This window comes from Perca flavescens, chromosome 16 (genome assembly GCF_004354835.1).
Source record: "Perca flavescens isolate YP-PL-M2 chromosome 16, PFLA_1.0, whole genome shotgun sequence".
Lineage (NCBI taxonomy): Eukaryota > Metazoa > Chordata > Actinopteri > Perciformes > Percidae > Perca > Perca flavescens.
In genome coordinates this window covers 20,405,699-20,417,786 of record NC_041346.1, presented here as the reverse complement: position 1 = coordinate 20,417,786, position 12,088 = coordinate 20,405,699, and the positions used below count along the sequence as shown (strand labels likewise).

Genomic DNA, 12,088 nt, shown 5'->3' with positions numbered 1-12,088 from the left:
TGGCAAGAGAACTGTGACCTGCTAGCTTTGGGTCAGGCATGAAAATTACGATTTCTTTTTATTACTATTTTATAATAAATAACGTATGTCTGCATTTCAAAGTTTTCTAAAATCCTCAGCTAAGAAAATGAAGTGCATAGACATAAGATAAACCACTACATGGTGGGAAATTACAATTGTGATTTGCACTGCTACTGTAGTATAACTTTATAGGAGGAAAAGAGGTATACCGGATTGATCTCAAAAGCTACAAGATGCGGTGTTGTCATTACTATTCAGCTGCACTGATGTTGGAGGAATTGCATACCGACTACACTTGAGCTCTGATTTAGCCACCATTTAGTGCTGGTGAGCAAGAGAACATTTGAAAATGATGACGGGAAAAACGAAAAACAAGGGGAACTAAAGTAGCAAGTCTTACCTCCTGCCTGTGGCTGTTGTCCAAAGCCTGAGAAGCTGCTGGGCTGACTTCCAAACCCAGAGCCCTGCTGGGCCAGGCCCCCGAATGATGGCGCACTCTGATTGGCTAGAGCACCAAAGGACGGGCCGCTGGGAGGTGAGGCAAACCTGAAAATGGAAGCAGACAGACGTCGTGATGTGGTACACAATAATAAGAAGGTAAAACTATGACGACTAAATTAAAATAAATATCTGATACTGAGTGGGGCTGATGAGACAAAATGAAAATACTAAGACATGGGGCTAGATGTCATTCACCAGCCCTGCTTTCAACCAGCAATGTATTTGTACAACGAGAGAAAACAGGGATATAAGAAAGGGAAATTACTATAGGTTTATATTTAGCTCCTAAGTAAACATGCTACAAGGCAGAAAGTGTCAGATAGTGTGTGTGTGTGTGTGTGTCTGTGCGTGTGCGTGTGCGTGTGTGTGTGTGTGTGTGTGAGGATTGAGAGATGGGGGTTTAAGTGGTAATCCCACTACCATTGACTCCCAAGGGAGAGAACGGGGAGAATAAGAGGGGGAGAAAGAGCAGGCCAGTTTAATCTGCAGGCAGCATGGCCCCAGAGTGAGATTATCTAAGGGGAATAATCTAGTCCTACACAGGGCTCCATAGATTTGGGCTCATAAGGATGCTCACTGTAACCAAACCCATGCACATGGTGGACAAAAAATGTTGAGAAAGCTGGAGAAATCATTAGAGTGGAAATGATGGGAAGCAGGAAAAGATTAAAATAATCCTTTTTATCTTAAAATGAAATTTAAATTGAAATAAGGTTGATTTGCTGGCGGCTGGACAGAATGTCCTATTCAGTTAATGGAGGTTGATTTAAGATTTTTCTGTCGTATTTAAAACAAATTTTAAATTTGGGGTTAGAAAGAAATTACAGTGTGAAAGCCACTTCCATTCATAAATGGACAAAGTTTCAATGAGACTTCCAAAACTTGCTTTATTTAGTTAATTTTATCACATCATCACTATAATGTTAGAGGGTTTACAAATGTGGTCAATGCTTTATGTGTTATGCTTAGTGATGGCACACTGAGCGCGAGAGAACACAGATGTTCGGATTCCTTAAAAAAAAAAATCTGCATCACCCTGCACGCAAAATCCTGCTGCCCCGCTCCCCCCTCAGTACAGACCGTTTGAATAATATTGCCTTGTGGTCCAGCAGAGGACAATCTTAAAATTTCAAATTAGCTTGACCTATAGCATGCCCCATTGACCTATGAGTAAACTAAGCTTGGATAATCACACCACCGAAGCATTAAGAAGCGAGTGGAAAGGTTTAGGGTTCTACACCGTAGATGGGATGGGGTTGGCATTTTGCTGTATGGGTTGTGTTTAAATTACGCATTAGTTCTTTATTTGTTCAAAGTTGACTTTTTGAAAAAGTGGCAGCCCTATTGTATATATTGCCAAGTGAGTCCAGATGTATCCATACTACTGCCATACCTGTGTCTTTGAAATCTTTCACAGAGCATATTAACTTTCTTACCCAAATCCTCCCATGTTGGCAGCTGCTGTTCCCTCTCCAAAGACTTTACCAGCTGAGGGAACCATGTTGTTGGGGAAGGAAGGACTTGATCCAAATGCTGCTGCAGAACCAAATGCTTGGGTACTACCAAAGGAAGGGGGGCTCCCAAACACTGGAGCACTGCCAAAACCACCTGTAGTGGGGGAAAAGATAAGTGCTTAAAAGGTTTTGTAACAGAAAGCAGCAGAACATATACAAGGTGTTACATGGTCCTCTTCACCGTTTATACAAAGAAAATCTAAAAAGGGTCAGTTGATCAGATAAAGTTTCTTCCTGTGGCTCTTGAAGCATGGTGTGACTACAACTTATTTACATATATTTCACCTATGGTATAAGTATTTTTTCTTTTGAGGTTAGGATAAATAGTTCTGCTTGGACTCGTGTAAATATGTAAAATAATAACTACACATACAATCCCCATGTGCTCTGAACCAGAGTTGATACTACCTATAGAGTAATAACTGTACACACATGAATAAATATAAAAATGAGTATGTCCAATAAAAGTGAAAATAATGTCCAATAAAAGTTTCCCCCTATTGACTGAACACAGTTATGACATTGTGTCTTGTTGTTTACAGTACATTTTTGTTTTGGAACAACACACTGTGCCAGCTTAAAGACAGGAAGAATACTTCACACCAACTCAAAGCCTCAGAGGTAGGAGTGGCAGGAAAGACAGGGTGTACTGAAATTACAGCCTGGTTACCAGCATGCCTCAGTAAATAATTGATTGAGCTAATGTAACAAGATTAAATTCCCTGTACGTAGGCCAATGATCGGGCATTAGTGTGCTGAGGGGTACCAATATCCCTGTGGAACGGAGATAGCTTCTGTTTTTTTTTAACCAAGAATTGCAAAGAAAAATAAAATAAAAAAGCTCAATCTACATCTTGAAAACCATGTGTCTGTGTGGGAAGGAACAAAGTAAATTTTTCCTGCTTAAACTTGCTCTACAGCTAATTTAATTTGCACTTGATCCCCTCTAAATTCTGATCTGCTGAATAGTTTTGAGCCTGGGCGTATAGGAGCATAGTGGGCAGGTAAGACCATGTGCAATGTCTAAATATGCTAAATGTCTTATTTATGTTTTTATTATTACAAGTTTATTAAGGACCTAATCAGCAAAGCACTTCTAAAGCAGTGACCATAACCCAAATGAACCATACGACTTGAGGTTTAACTGATATTAAATCCTGCATACACGACTCTTACTGTACCACAAATAAAACCATAAATAATCAGTTGTAATGAAATTACTATTTTAACTGTATAGCAACTGCAAGCTGTTGTAAAAAGTAATAAAAATGGATTTAAATCTACATTTTTTTACCCGTAACATTGCAGCTTTATTGGACGGTGATTATTTGAGATATAGAAATAAATGTAGCTTAAATAAATAATTTAAAACTTTGTGTGTAACAAATATTCATATGCACTGTGACTTGTAAGGTTGAGAGGTAACACTGCATCAGCAATATTCTGGCTGGTAACGACAGAGCAGGGCTACCTCACTTTCTGCTCTGCTGGGGCGAGGAGATAAGGGCACTTGCTGTAGCTCAGGTGATAAAGGAACACAATGTCAAGAGTCAGCTGATGTGTAAAATGTGATTGTGTATAGGTTCCCAGGGCTTCTATTATAGCCATCCCTCTATCACTGAACCAGAGCCCCTAGGCCAGACCCCAAAAATGTCGAACAGAGAATATCAAACATAACTAATGCAAGCCCCTGTCAGGTGAATATGTGTAAACAGGGAATTATAAAAATTATCATCAATATTTACATTTGCTAGACCTTTTGCTCAATTCTAATTAAGAAAAGTAATCCCTAACCTAAGGATGTATGAACATCACATGGAAAGAAGTCTGGTCTGAAAATGTCAGCACTATAAATTATCTGATAAAATGTTAACTGTAAAGTACAAGCAGGCATCACCTTCACAGAGTGGATGAGAGTATCTTAAGGGTGACCCAGTAAGGACTGAAGAACCACAGCACTATTATAATTAAAAGCAATATGGGGAAAGCTGTACCTGATTTTGCTGGAGAAGAGAAGGAGCCAAATCCCTGGGATGCGACACTCCCTGCACCGGTACTGAAGGTCCCACTAGGTTTCTGCTCACCAAAGGACGACTGTCCAAAACCAAAGGTCTTGGCACCGCTATTCCCAAACAGAGTGTTGGCACCTAGAGTAGAAATAGGCAGATGCATGTATCTTTCAACAACCGTAAAATGGAGGTTTGTTTATGGTAAAAGTCTAACACTCACTCAAAAATATTTGATTAAAAAAAAAAAAAAAAAAAAAAAAAAAAAGGTCAATCTTAATTTTTTATGTACAGATTGCGTTAAGGCCCTGACACACCAACCCGATAATTGGCCGTCGGACAGTCTGGCGAGGTCAGTGACTCGAGTCTGTTCGGTGTGTTCCGTGCCGTCGTCCATTGGAGGGGCCGATCTGACAGGCCGGCAGTCGGACTCGATGGCCAATCTGATTGGTGGAGCGCTAAACTCGAAATGACGAGCAGGATGAGCCTGACTAACGCTTCTCAAAATCGGACAAAAATCTTTTAAACTGACCTTTGTCGATCTGAAATGAAGAAATTCAGCAACTGCATGGGCTATTTCTCACTTAAAAGATTTTCAGAAACACGTTTCGGTGAACTACCTTCGTAAAATGAGATCGTATTCCGAACGAAGCTGCCATTATGCCTGGTTGTAAAATCCAGGAGCTGCCAGACCCACGTGACTCGTTCGTCCAATCAGCTGCCGGTTTTAATTTTTTGGGGCAACAATACAGATTAGCACCGCCTGCTGTTATGGAGACGTTTTACGTCTTGTGCACGCGCAGAAACGTGGGCGTCGCTTCAGTGTGTTCAGAGGCACTTTTTGGACCAGGGGGAGCCGACTGATCAGTCCGACTGCCTTTTCTGCCAACGGTCGGCCATCGGGTTGGTGTGTCAGGGCTTTAGCCTACCTGTCTGAGCAGGCTGCCCAAACCCTCCGGTTGAGACATTGGTGCCAAATGGGTTCTTGTTGGCAGCATCTTCGCTTGGTTTGCCTCCAAGGCCAGAGAAGAACCCTCCACCAGCAGCTGAGCCTGCTGTATTGGCTGAATTTGAGCCAAACAGAGTCCCACCAGATGATGGCTGCTGTTTGGAGAGAAATGTTACTTATACAATGTATCAAAAAGAATGGGATTTTTTTTATTGTATTTTAAGACTATACTATTCATTGGTTGCTCTATCAATCAAAAATTAAAAACAATCAGTGGATGATACCTGTCCAAATACACTCCCGCTGCTCGCTTGTTGGCCAAACACAGGGGTGGCAGAAGAGCAGCCAAAAGCTGTAATTAGAAGACAAGAAAGTGTCATAAAACAGAATGAGCTAATTCTGGAAACTCAGACCCCATTTAAAATCTGTTGACAGGTGTGACAAACTGCGTCTAACTGCTGAGCTGATGCATTACCATCAGCTGTCCACAGAGACACAGTCATTCCCATACTGTGTTGGGAATTTCAAGAATCTTCATGGGACAACTCCCCTCATGCCACCCTCCTTACTTAGACTGCCACACCAGCCAAAATCTCAAAGCCAGTGTTACACCTCCAACCCATTCAGGCATGTAGTATACAGTACTACAGACACAATTGGATGTCTTGTCAGCTAAATTAGTTAGGTTTACACAGCCTTCGTTATTGCCCACTGCCCTTAACATACAATACAAATAAGGAGTTGTCTGACGGTGTTAGCTTAAACATTGTCAGACATGACTTACCCAATTGTGGCTGTGTAGTTCTGATAGTAAATATAACTTTGAGTGTAAATAAAGTATCTGGCTGGCTTGTTTTTACAGTTGACAGGTTTGAAATTGAGAATCTTGTATACCCAATTACAATTACAAACCTGAAGGTGTCATTTTTCTAAATTTATAAATAGCCACAGGATTCCGAAGATGTGCCGAATCTAGTAGCTACTGTTATTTCAATGTATCAGATACATATTTTAAAACATTTAAGTAAATATAAATATCAGAATCATTGGACTCTGTATTGGCAAATACCCAATGTTAAAGGTATCTGATCGGATCAGGGCTAAATAAACTTGATCGGGAGTCGGGATCTCTCACATTTTTACAAAACATTTGCTTCAATAGCTATACTTCTATTGCATTCCACAGAATTTTTTGTTTCATTACTCAGCGGAAATAAATAAAACCATTAGCCACAAACTCTACTAAACTCTATTAATACCTACTCTACTCTACCATATTTGACCAATGAGAGCAGTAAGAAATCAAATGCATCCTCAAACTCACCTGAGGGCTGTCCAAAGCTGAACCCTGTAGATGAGGATGTGGTGGTGTTACTCCCAAACACAGACGCTTGGCCAAATCCAGAGCTCTGGCCAAATGCTGGTGTTGTGGTTTGTCCAAACAGCCCTGAGCCAGTGCTGCTGGCTGTGTTGGCACTGCTCGTGCCAAAGGAGAAAGAACTGGCATTGGTAGCAGTAGCAGCACCAAAAAGACCTCCTCCAGTAGTCGCGCTGTTAGAACTTGCTCCAAATGCTGATTGACCAAAAGAAAAGCCACCGGATGTTTCAGTGTTGCTGGCAGGCTGGCCAAAGCCACTCACCTGGCCAAACACAGATTTGCCAAAAACAGTTCCAGTTGATGTACCAAACGCCGTTGAGCCAAATCCTGTGGATGCTGGGGCTGGAGGGGCCGAGGAAGCTTGAGGTGCAGCGGGTTGCCCAAACACAGCGCTAGCATCAGTAGTAGTTGTACTGTTAACAGCAGCAGGCGTGGTAGTTGTGGCTGCAGCAGCAACTGTGCTGATAACAGGTGTAAGTCCAAGGGAACTGCTGTCTGTTATTGTAGGGGCAGGTTGAGTAAAAATGGAACCTGGTTTGTCAGAACTGGGCACCTGGAACGCTGGTGGAGCTACCTGGGAGACGGGAGGTACAGCAGCAGCGGAAGTAGGCAGAGGAGCGGTGGTGGTGGTGCTGCTGCTGTCTGGGGTGGCATCTACTGTGGCAGCTGCACTGGCTGTAGTTGGAGGGATTGCTACAGTTGGTGCGGAGATGGAGGAGGGAGGGTCTGGGGTAGGGGCCGTTGTGGCCAAAGGAAGTGGGGGTGTTGGTGCTGTAACTGCGGCTGCTGTTGTTTCTGTGACGGCTGCATCCGCTGCGGGCTCAGGTACTACAAGGGCGCTCACTACAGCTGGTCCAGTACTAGGTTCTTTATCAGGGGGTGGTGTGGGTTCTGAAGGCTGTGGGGAAACTTTTGGTTCCTCTGAGGTGTCTGAAGAAGCTGCAAGAAGACTACTGAAAGACGTAGGTGAAGCTGAGGCAGTTGAGCTAGATTGGGTAACAGAGAAGGCCGGCTTGGGGTTCGGTTCAGGAGGCTTGAACAAACTGCCTGACGCTGCCCCCTTGGACAAGTCTGCTCCTGTAGAATCATCTGCAGACTTTTGGGGACCTGCAACAAAGCTAAACTGGGCTGCTCCCTTGCACATACCAAGTCCAGTTTCTCCAGAGGTGAATGAGCCAGCAGCTGGTTTTGTGGCTGAATCTTTCGCTTCTTCTCCATGGCCCACACGTAGTCCAGAGAAACAGCCCAGAGTTTCTCCTCCAATTGTCTTAAGTGGTGGAGGTTCTATCCTGGAGGCAGTTGTGGTAGAGGCGGGTTTGTCACCTGACGGGTATGGAGGCAGGGTGGGAGACCCAGTGCCAAGAGCAGGGGAGGTGGACTTTGGGGTGAGGGAGAATGGCTCCTCTCCAGGCTGGCCAAACATCATCTTGCCATTTCCACCAAAGGAGAATTTATTCACATCCTTCACTGGAGAGACATAAGGGGGGAAAAAAAATTGAAAATGATGCGGCGTATACATTTGACATCATCCAACGACTATACCAAGTTGCTGTATTGTTTTTACCTTGTGAGATTCCAACTCCCTGTGTAACAGAAGCAAAACTGAAGCCTGCGGACCTGCAGAAGAAAATTTAAGTTAACAATGAACCAACAGTGAGAACATCTTTAGCTCCTGTAAAGTCACAAATGTGGGGGCGGATATTCTTGATTTAGAGATTTGCTCAAATCGCTGGAGTAACTGGAGATTTATAGCAGTAGGGAATTATAGGTGGCTGTCACAGCTACACCTCCCTCACCTGTGTGGTTAGATAAGGAGTCAGGCGCAGAGGGAGAAATTAATAAATTAACCTTAACACTTTTTTGGAAAAGTACACAACCCATGACACTGCTCCACCCACAAGCTGATGGTCAAGCAGTTTTATATGATGGAAGATGTTAGTAGGTTGCTTGGATAAATAAGTTGATGTATACACCCCTAAGTGCAGGATGAGTCATCAAAAATATTTCAACCTTTTACAGGAAGAGAAAAGAGACTGATTTTGATATATGAATACTCAAAAATATTTGAAATGAAATATTTTCTGTTTGTTATGTTTTATTTTTTATTTCTTTGTCTTTACGATAAATCAAATCATGAACATATAATAAACAACATGTTAGGCGTTCTTTTTATTTCAGAATGCTTCTTTAATTTTCACAAGTTGAATCACCCTGATGCGAAGGAGAAACCTTTGCTGGTGTTTTGCTCTGCTGAGCTAGCTGGAGCCACTGAAACATCCGGTTTGGATGATTGACCTGAAAGACAGAAGTTTATGAAGTCAATCAAATGCACACCTATGGTCAAGAATCATAGGCAATGTTCTTGACTGCAATTTGGTTCATGTGTATCCAAATCTGGGCAATAGGTAAGAGGAAACTTATGTAGTGTGCTTACCAAACACAAAGCTTGTCTGTGGGGTGGTTGTACTTTCAGCAGACATCTTCTGCATACCTTGGGTAGGGTTCTGCACAGACAGTTTTAAACAGACATTGGCTATCGGAGCTTAATTCTGCAAAACCTTAATGCAAAGGCGACATATTACAGCGCAGCCGGTAAACTGCAATCGTATGCTGATGTAGATAAAAGGCAATTGTGCATGTGCACACATTTAGTTGGAGATCTGTGTGGGTCATTCCCATTAATGTTACATTGAACTTGGGCCTGAACAGTGGCGAAGATTTGTGCGAGGAGTTCCCCTTGTCACCTAACTGCAATTTTTAACATCGACATGGGAGGGAGCTGGGACATTTCTCACCCATGCAGTTAATGGTCTGTCTTCACATGCAAAACTGTCATCAATCTGTGAATTCTCGCAAGTTTACTGTTCTTTAAAGTTGCAGTTAGAGGGATACTAACACTGAATTTGAGTATTCAAGTAACAGCATGTAAATGGATAAAAATACATTGAAGACATTTATGTGTGGCTGCATCATGCAGTTCAATTTGGAAATCTCAACCACTATAAATTGTCAAGTCAATAATCTCATAATCTGAATATCTGAGAATCAGATCTGGTATTTTTTTAATCTTATGGTATAGAAGTGGTTGATATGAGCAAAACATAATATCCACATACCGCTGTGGATATTATTTTCATAAGCTTCATCAAGATTTGATCAATTCTGTAAAAACATTTTACTTGTGAGCCAGTCAAGATGTATTTTACAGACTATTTAAAGAACGTGTCACTATATAGCTGTGTGGGTATACAAACACATGACAAAATTAATGACAGTTTGGTGAGTGATGGATAGATAGATAGATAGATACACTACCAATCAAAAGTTTGGGGTCACTTAGAAATTTCCATTGAACTCCATTACACACAGAATACCAGCTGAGATCAGTTGCATTGCTTTTTTAATCAGGGCAGTAGTTTTTAGCCAATTTTAGCAGATTCCGATTTCATTTTTTCCAACCACTTTACAGCACACACAAATATTTATTTTCTATCTTTTCTTTAACAGAATTTCATAAATATAAAATAGAACTATATAAATTACTCCTGGTGTGGGAAATTCACACACATCTAAAGTGCAACCATTTCCTTTTTTTCACATCCAATATCCAACTAAAAACTTTTTGGTGTCGTCCCTCCACGCCCTACTTTTTCCTTGCAGGTGTTGCATATTGCAAACTTGTTATCTTCTGCACACACGCTGAAGAATTTCCAAACAGCTGACATGTTGCAGGTTAGGGGTGAAAAAAAAAAAAAAAAAAAAAAAAATCGATACAGCATAGTATCGCAATATTTTTTAAACAATACTGTATCGATACACAGATGCCAAGTATCAATCTTTTATTATATATGTGTTGGTTTGTCTGCTTGACAATCCCATTTTGCAGCAATAAAATTGAAGTGAGATGAACAAACAGAAATGTATCTTTTTAGATAAAACAGATGTTGACACAGTTTTCTTTTGGGGACATAATTTGAAATTGGGAAAAATTTGAAGTTGGAAAAAAGGTAATAAATTGCAATATATATATATCGCAGAATATTGCAATATCTTTAAAATCGCAATAATATTGTATCGTGACGCAAGTATCGGGATGATATCGTATCGTGAGGCCTCTGGTGATTCCAACTCCTATTGCAGGTTAATTCATGAGGTTCCCTACATGTACGAGAATAGCGCTGACACGCGCTTCACACCGCGAGCAGGTATGCGTGACACACGGCGGAAAAGTTGAGAGAAAGGAAAAAGAGTGTGCTGTCGCGTCCGTGTGTGCGTGCGTCCCTGAGAACTGTAACTCGTATAACTTATGTTGTCAGTTAATTGTAGCGTTGACCGGCATGAAATCGGCATACGTCAGACTGACCTGCCAGTCATGGCCGAGCACGTGAAAACTGGCCAATTCTGGTCACCGGCCGGTCTATCGGTGCATCTCTACTTTAATGCAATATCTACATTGCCCATTATCAGCAACCATTCATCCAATGTTCCAAAGGCACATTATGTTTACTAATCTGATATCATTTTAAAAGGCTAACTGAGAACAGTGGAGGACCCTTTTGCAATTATGTAAGCACATAATGTAATCTGAAAACTGCTGCCCTAGTTAAAAAACAATGCAACTGATCTCAGCTGGTATTCTGTCTATAATGGAGTGGAATGGAAATTTCTAAGTGACCCCAAACTTTTTACCGGTGTATATTACTCACTCGTTTGGCCTGGTTGGAACAAACTGTTGCAAAGACCGGAGCTGCTGGATCTGGTACCGATGAGCTGGGAAAGAGAGCAGAAGGAGAAGAGAGTGTTCAAGTGTTTTGTTTTTTCCATTATTATAAAACTCCTTGAAATTTTGTGAAATTAGGTATTCATGTTTAATAAAATGAGTTATGCAAAACCAAAAACCTGGTTTCTGCTACCAAATGTTTCCTTTGACTAGGGCTCAACAAAAAAGTAACACACACACTTTATTTTGTTGTGGTAAGACAAAATATATCGAGCAGGGAATTATTTGAAGAAAAGCCTGAACAATTACTGTACTGTGAGATAAAAGGGTAGGTTAGTGTAGAACTGCCCACTTCATCTTACTCTCACAATGCCTTGTTTTGTTTGTTTGTTATTGTAAGCAGGCTATATTTGGGAAAAGCCTCAAGGAGGGATAGCCACACAAGTGGAGCACAGCCCAGTGAGGCAGAAAGAGTAAGGTGCAGGAGACTGGAAGGGGCAAAACAAGAGAGGGTGAATCGTGGAGTAAATAAAGAGCCAAATGAAAGATGAAAGGGAACTGAAGAGGATAACGGTATGAAAAGAGACAATTGGGCATTGCGCATACGTGGCAGTCCAAGTATTCACACTGTTTTGTTTTGGCTCCATTCTCTAGTCCTCAAAGACTGCTGGTATCTGCCAGTCGTGTGCATTGGCTAAGATTAGGTGGAGTCAGTGACCTGATAAATCTATGCCAGGGAGACACAGTCTAAACAAACACTGGACCCATCAAGGACCAATAGTGACAGACTGTCTACTACTCACTGCATCCAAAATAGATCCATGTAGATACAGGAAGGAACCAACGCCATACATATTATATAATGCAAAATCCTGATCAACTGTCTGCCATTATGTCAATTAAAATTTTACTCTTACCAAAAAGACTACATTCCAATTCTTTTTATTTCAAAGTGAAATGCATAAAAGCCAGTCAGGACATATCTTTGAAGCTTTTAAG

At 41.4% G+C, this 12,088-nt stretch overlaps 1 protein-coding gene across 3 annotated transcripts in view; it reads right to left on the bottom strand.

Moving 5' to 3' along the window:
- The window catches only part of nup214 (nucleoporin 214), a 37,899-nt gene that overhangs the window by 10,052 nt on the left and 15,759 nt on the right, over positions 1–12,088 (bottom strand). For 2 of the 3 annotated variants that reach the window (XM_028601164.1, XM_028601162.1), the window contains exons 25-34: positions 11,076–11,139; positions 8,804–8,873; positions 8,580–8,664; positions 7,934–7,986; positions 6,316–7,836; positions 5,276–5,343; positions 4,972–5,146; positions 4,031–4,183; positions 1,959–2,130; positions 422–567 (exon numbers count right to left, since the gene is read on the bottom strand). In XM_028601164.1, the coding sequence (XP_028456965.1) occupies positions 422–567; positions 1,959–2,130; positions 4,031–4,183; positions 4,972–5,146; positions 5,276–5,343; positions 6,316–7,836; positions 7,934–7,986; positions 8,580–8,664; positions 8,804–8,873; positions 11,076–11,139 (2,507 nt within the window). The remainder of the gene's footprint in view (positions 1–421; positions 568–1,958; positions 2,131–4,030; positions 4,184–4,971; positions 5,147–5,275; positions 5,344–6,315; positions 7,837–7,933; positions 7,987–8,579; positions 8,665–8,803; positions 8,874–11,075; positions 11,140–12,088) is intronic. The other variant, XM_028601163.1, reaches the window with a different exon arrangement.